Below are 6647 nucleotides of genomic sequence, written 5' to 3' on the forward strand. Positions count from 1 at the left end.
GGAGCAGGAGCCGCCTCTCCAGGCTGGTTTCGCCCAGATGAGCCTCAGGCTCCACGGTCCTTCCTCGGGTGTCATCCGGGACAAGGACAAACCTGTGCTGCCTGTTTCGTCCCCCTGCCAGGGTGCCCTCACAGGAGCTGCGTGCCCTGCCGTGCCCACGATGGCGGTGGGGAGGGTGTATGGGACGGGGCAGGGAGGGCTGAGGGTGCAGAGCTGATGTGGCATAGCTGGACCCTACTCCTTGGTTGTGGCATCCCGCCCAGCCCCATGTCCAGCCTGGCATCAGGGGTTTGCTGGGATAGCCACCGCCCTTTCTCTGCCCTCCCCGTGCAAAGCTGGCTGCTGCAGAGCCCCTTTATCTCCTCCTGCAGCCGCCACGTGTGGCTTAGTCATGGGGATGGCTGGGGAGGGAAGGAGGAGAACCCGGAGGCTGAGGAACAGATGAAGTCTACCAGAGGTGCTGGTGCTGGGGCTTCTGCTGAGCCAGGCATTGGTGGGTGCTGTTGGCACACCTCTGCAACCACAAAGCTGGTGACTTCCCCTTGCTCTTGCCAGAAACCAGAGGGACATGCTGGAGCCTGTGCCAGCCCAGTAACCCTGGCTGCTGGGAACTGGTGCCTCTGCACGGTGCCATTTGCAGTGCGCGGGGCTCGATGTGATGGGGACTGGTGTGGCAGCACCCAGAGCAGCAGGAGGGTGTCAGTGCCGGGAGCTCAGTGGTCCTAAAGCAAACACCAGGCTTGGGAAAGCACTGTCTGTGGGTGGCTGGGGACACCCGGCACTGCCCTGCCAGGTCCCTGTGTGTGCACCCGGCTTGCTGGAGCACTTTGCTGTGGGTGTCTGAGCCTGCACCCAGGACGGGGTGGTGGCTGGGTGGGAGTCAGCTGAGCCCCATCTCTCCCTCATCCCGCCATGACCTGGGGGGAGCTTAGGTGTGGGGCTGTAAGGAGATAGGGGACTATATAGCTCCCTGAACTGTCACTTGTCCCCAGACCCCTCCAGCTCTTGGCTGGATGCACAGCCAAAGCTGCTCATAGAGGGATGGCCACTCGTAGGTGGCCTCAGATGGGGGAGGAATGCTCTCCGTAGACCCCAGCACTGCTGGGGGGTTTTATTCAGCCTGGGGAAGGAGCCAGTGGGTGGCTTAGCTGGTTCCCCTGTGGGACACGTGAGCCCCACGTAGGGTGCTATGGGGTTGGGGCACCCATTGGCATCATGACCGCGGGCTTCCCATCCTCTGCTCTCAAGCAAAGCCCGGCTGTACCACCACTAGCAGCCCACATCTTGCCAGATACAGTGTCACCTTGAGTCACTGCTTCGCCACGCCGATGACCACCTCCTCCCGACCCCCTGCAGGCCCCTGACCCTCTTGCTTGCCCAGGGCTGAGTGTGGTGGCTGGTGGGGTAGCTAGGGCTACCAGGCAGGGAGGGTCAGTGCCCCCCCCAGCATCCCCTGGAGGGGCTTGCTGAGCTGAGGGAGAGTTAGTCACCTTGGATATTTAACTGCAAATCCTTTGTTTCAGTGTCTGCAAGTAATCGACTTTTGCTTTTCCATTTACTTAAAACCTCCTAATTGGTCCGTCGTTAATCAGAGAAGAATGAGTGACTAAGCTGTCTCGCCTGCCCAGGGACCTGGGGCTCTTTTTTTCCCATGGACTGAAAGGAAATGAAACCTCAAAATGTCCTTTTAAATCTCAGCTGTCAGCATCGCTGCCCAGAGCCCTGGCCAAAATCATACAGTTTTGTAGACGGGAGTTGCAACAGAGGTGTGGTGCAGATGCAAGCCCGGCATGACTGGGAGCTCTTTCTTTTCCAGGAGAAAATGCCAAAATCGGGGGTGAGGAATTTCTCTGGTAGGACGAGCAGGCGTCTTGTTCTTTGCCGCGAAAAAAAGGTCACTTAAATTTGAAGCGATTTTCAGCCCTGGCACGGCAAGGTGCTGGCCTGTGGTGTCTGCTCCCGTGGTGCTGGCAGTGCCAGCGTCTCCTCGGGGATGGGTTTATCTGCCCTCAGCTGTTGTCCTCGGGCGGCGTTTTCCTCCGGAGCTGCTCATCCCACGGGGATTTGCAGCACCCTGCAGCAAGCTGCTCCTTCGTGCAGGCTTGGCTGCAAGCATGGCTTTGGGGCAGCTGCTGCTGAAGTTTTTGGCTCCGGCTGAGCTGTGCCGGGGCCGGCGCGGGGGTCTGTTTTGTCTGGGCTCACGCCCCCAGCATCGTGCTGGCTCCTGCACCGGGGATGCATAGCCAGCATCGTTCCTCCCCGCGCCCATCGCCAGTGCTCTGGCAGAGGCTGAGCCGTCGGAAATAGTTGGAGGCGACTCAAATTCTTTGCTTTTCACAGGCTCTGGGGCAAAGTTGAGAGTGAAATTCAAAATAGAGGCCCCGTGTGCCAAAGGCAGCTCTGGGGAAGTTATCTCCCTGGACCTGTGATGCTTTGTGATGGGGTTTTTGGTGTAGGAGTCCCATGTGGGGTTGAGCTGGGGTGGGGAGGGGAGAGGGCAGGGTGCTGCGTGGGACAAGGTGCCGTCTGGAGCAGGGTGCCTGTGCGTCAGGGTGCTGCCTGCAGGGAGGAGGGGATCTCCTCCAGTGTGGGGTGCCGGGGGGCACATGGCAGTTCAAGCTCTCCCAGTCTGGAGGCAGGGGTCCTGGTGGGGGTCCCTGCCATGCACAGGAGGTGACATGGGGACTGTGATGGGGGCTTGGCTGTCCTTTCGAATCTTCCTGCTGCATGCGTGGCCCTAAGCATTGCTGGCTGCAGAGCCTGGAGCCAGCCAGCCCCATCCCGTAGGATGGCCCTTACAGGGGCACAGTGGCGTTGGGTCGGTGTGAGTGGGGCTGAGGATGGGGCAGGATCCCCCCAGTCTCAGCTGGCTGAGGCAGTTGGAGTGGGGTTGAGGAGCTGCACAAGGCGCGGGAAGCCGTTAGCATTGCCGGAATCAGCTTAATGTCAGGAATTTCCTGCTGGGGAGAGGAATCTATGGCATTAACGTGAAAGGCCGAAAAAAGATCATCTTGACCCCAAATTGGTCCCTGGGCTGGATGGGAAGGGCAGAGAGCAGTGAGCTCAGCCGTGGCCCCACACCAAACCCTGCTCCAGCGGGCAGGAGGGTGATGGGAGGTGTGTGGTAGGTGGGGAGGGCAGGGGAAAGGTGTCCAAGTGGGGTGCTGGGCAGTCTGTGGCAAGGAGATCCCCGAATCCCGAATCCAGTCCCTGCCTAACATGGCTCTGCTCTCCTCTTGCAGAGAAGACGGGGAAGGTGCTGGGGGAGTTCTGCCAGTGCTACAAGGAGCAGTATGGCGTAGCGCTCTTCAACAGCGTCCGCTATGAGATTGAAGGCAATGGAGGGCCGCAGGCCCAGCTGCTCCACCGCAAGGTAAGACTCTGGCTCCACGCAGGGATCCTGGGACTGGTGAGGAGCTTCATCCCCATGGACAACGAGCACAGACTGATGTGCTCCCCAACGCCTGGGCATGTCCCCTTTCCCCATTCCACCCTGCTGGGGCAGGATGTAGCGCCTGTGCCACTGGTCCATCCCATCACACAGTCTGTGCAGCTTGTGGGACTCCCCAGGGAGGTTTTCTATCCCATCCCACGCAATGAGCACACCAGCAAGTGGGGGCGAGGTTGGCTTTTGGCTGCACCCCCCATGGATTGAGTGTGCTTCGTGCCAGAGCTGGCAGGAGTTCCTGGGACCACCTTGTGCCCAGGGAAGCCCTGAGCAGGTTGCGCTGGGCTGTTGTCTTCCTGCTCCTGGGTGTGAGTGGTGCTCCAGCCCAGGCAAATACCCAGGGAAGGGTAGGAAACCCCTGAAAGGCATCCCTGACCCAGCAGGGGAAGAGGAGGTGGCTCTGAGTCTGATCTTCAGGAGCCACATATATCCTGCCTGGCAAAAGGTCTCCAAGCATCTCCCCTTGTTGCTTGTGGCTCCAGCACCCAGGGACAGATCCTGACCTCCCCTCCCACCTCCAAAGGCAGATGCATGTCAGCCGGAACTTCTCTCTGGCAGAGGGGGTTTGGGGTTCCTCCCTGGCTCGGTTGGTGGAGCTGCTGTCCTGTGTGTGCTCCTTAAAGGCAAGAAGAGAAGTGCTTGTACATGGAGAAGGGCTTCTGCTTTTGTCTGGGGCTTAAGGGGGTGTTTTTTTAAGAAATCTAGAAATTGTGTCCATGAGATCAGACTCAAGCCCTGGGTGCTCACAGCGGTTGTCTCCCTGGCCCACCCACAAATGTGACACTTTGCCTAGGCACCTGGATATGCCCCATCTCCTCTGAAAGGTGCCTGGGTGTTGGGTGTGTTGAGCAAAATAAAGGTGTGGAAGTTCCTGGGCAGGAGCCAGGCACCCGGCGTCCTCGGCAAAGCGTCCCTTGGGTTCCTTGCAATTTGGGAGATGCCTTCGGCACCCCCCGGGGGCTACCTCCATCCCGAGGTTGCTTGCTTCATTAAAAAGCTCCATCAAGCAGCCCAGGAATGTCTGAGGAACGGCGGCGAGGAGGGGAGGTCAGGGACGCTGTGCAAAAGTTTTAAAACACCAGTGTGTAAATAGGACATTCCTCTTGCGCGATGTCCTGTCTGCTGCCCGTCCTCTGCCAGTGTCCCAGCAGTGCCACCGGGATGTACTGGTGCTCCCAACATCCCGGGGAGAGCATCTCCTCCAGCTGGGCTTTGCGCTCCCCAGCTATGCCCAAAAAAGTTGTGGATGTCAAGAAGATGCAGGGTAGCGTCCTCCCTGTCCTCAGGCAGGTCCAACTGCGATGTGGCATTTGCTTTTTTAAAATTTTATTTATTTATTACTTTTTTTTTTTTTTAACCTCTGTGGGGATGTGGTGCTCAGAGGCAGCTCCCACAGTGATACCAGCAGCTGGTGGCGAGGGGGACAGCTGGGCTGGGGTCCAAAGCATGGCTCAGTCACCTGAAATGTCAGCAAGGAGCAACAGCAATGAGAATAAGGAATGAATGTTTCTGTCTTTGGTCTCTCCAGCCAGCGCCACTGAAAAACCATCTCTGATCATCCTCTCTCCTCAGAACAGCCTCTCCTGGCTAAGCCACAAAGCTGACATACTCGGACCCTGATGTTGCTCCCCATCGCTCCCTGTCCCCATGGCAGGGATGCAGGCAGTGCAGGGCCCTCCGCCCATGCTGTCCCCGGTCCCCTCCCTGCCCAGCCTAGCAATTTGGTGCATACCTGCCTGTCCCAAATATTTGCCGGGGTTGGGTGGTGCTGTCTCAGTGCCTCCCCCGGGCGAGGAGGGTGTGTGAGGAGGGGATGGCTGTGACAGGGCTCTCAGGTTGCGGGTGGCTGTGAGCAGCCAGTCCCTGGCCAAGGGTCCCCTGGACCCATGTCAGAGCTCAGCCTGGCCTTTATTTCATTAGCAGCTCATCTGTAGGGCTTCATCTGCCTTGGGCAGTGGTTTTGAAGCCAGTTTAGAAGGGCTGATTCTCCTTGGATGAGCCACCCTCATGAAATGTTGATGAGGATCTGGCACCACCTTTCTGTCCCCATCACTGCTGGTGGCTTTGGGTGTCAGGCTCTCATGGGTCTGCTCTCTCCCAGCCCTGCAGGGTTTGCTTCATGCTTTCTTCTCCCCCTCCCAAGGCCTTTGGAAAGCAGTAAGGAGCAGTGAGGTGCTGTCAGCCTGTTTGCTGAGCCAAGCTGCTCTCAGCCCTTCCTACCACCCACAGGGCTGTGGGGTCTGGCGGTAGTGGGGAGCCTGGAGAAGGCAATGGGTTGCCTGTGAGCCAGGAGAGGGACAGAGCAGGGAGAGGAGAGGGAAAGGTCCTGGTGCTGGGTGCATGGTGTGTCCCAAGCCCTGGCTTGTCCTTCCTGACAGCCACCATGGTGAATGGTGGGTGGCCACGGCAGGAGAGGTGGCGGCTGCACGCTCCCGCCCTCATGAGAGCTCTCAGCTCTTGTTTATGTTCCTGGGATCATAAAAATTCTTGGGACAAATTCTTGGCTCGCTCAGTCAGCCTGTGTTTGGGATGGCGCAAACGCTGCCGGCGTACGGGCCAGAAGGTGCTGGAGAGCTGGCGAGGGGCTGCTCAGCCTGGGGGAGTGGGCGGCTTGGGGGCGTGGGATGTCCTCAGCCTGTTGCTGGTCTTCCATGAAGCACAGAGCATTTAAACATTGCGTGGTGCTGAGCTCTACGGGGGGGTGGCTCCTTGCTTTTCCTCTTCCATGCCCCATCTGGAGGCCATACTAGGGCAGGGCTTGGTTCCTGCCATCCGCAGCTTGCCTCTGACCCGCAGCCTGGCAGGGTCTGCTGGTTGATGGCCACCACCGAGCAGCACCATGTATGCTCCCGCCTGCCCCAAGCTGGGGAAATCACAGTAGCTGAGGTTGGGAAGAGCTGCTGGAGGGCTCTGCCAAGTGAGCTCGTGTCGCGCAGCTGAGCTGGGCGTATCTACCAGGAAGGAGATGCCAGGGGCAGAGGTGTGACCACTACCATGGTGAACACCACCACATGCAACTTCACTGCTGTATGAGCAGCCCCTCTGGCATTTTCTAGGGCTGTGCATGTGGTCATCCTCCAAGTTGTTAACCAAAGGCACCTATTCAGGCACCAGAGTTTGCAGTGCTATAGGAGATAATCCAGTGGTGAACTTGGAGACTCAGCATAGCCCTAGTGCAGAACCCCCCCCCCCAAACACC

At 58.8% G+C, this 6647-nt stretch overlaps 1 protein-coding gene across 2 annotated transcripts in view; it reads left to right on the forward strand.

The window, feature by feature from the left end:
* The window catches only part of FAM129B (family with sequence similarity 129 member B), a 31058-nt gene that overhangs the window by 12887 nt on the left and 11524 nt on the right, over nucleotides 1-6647 (forward strand). For both annotated transcript variants that reach the window (XM_026860261.1, XM_026860260.1), the window contains exon 2: nucleotides 3243-3373. In XM_026860261.1, coding sequence (XP_026716062.1) covers nucleotides 3243-3373 — 131 coding nt within the window. The remainder of the gene's footprint in view (nucleotides 1-3242; nucleotides 3374-6647) is intronic.

The sequence above is a fragment of the Athene cunicularia genome (genome assembly GCF_003259725.1).
Source record: "Athene cunicularia isolate RWA chromosome 17 unlocalized genomic scaffold, athCun1 chr17_part1, whole genome shotgun sequence".
In the NCBI taxonomy this organism is placed as follows: Eukaryota; Metazoa; Chordata; class Aves; order Strigiformes; family Strigidae; genus Athene; species Athene cunicularia.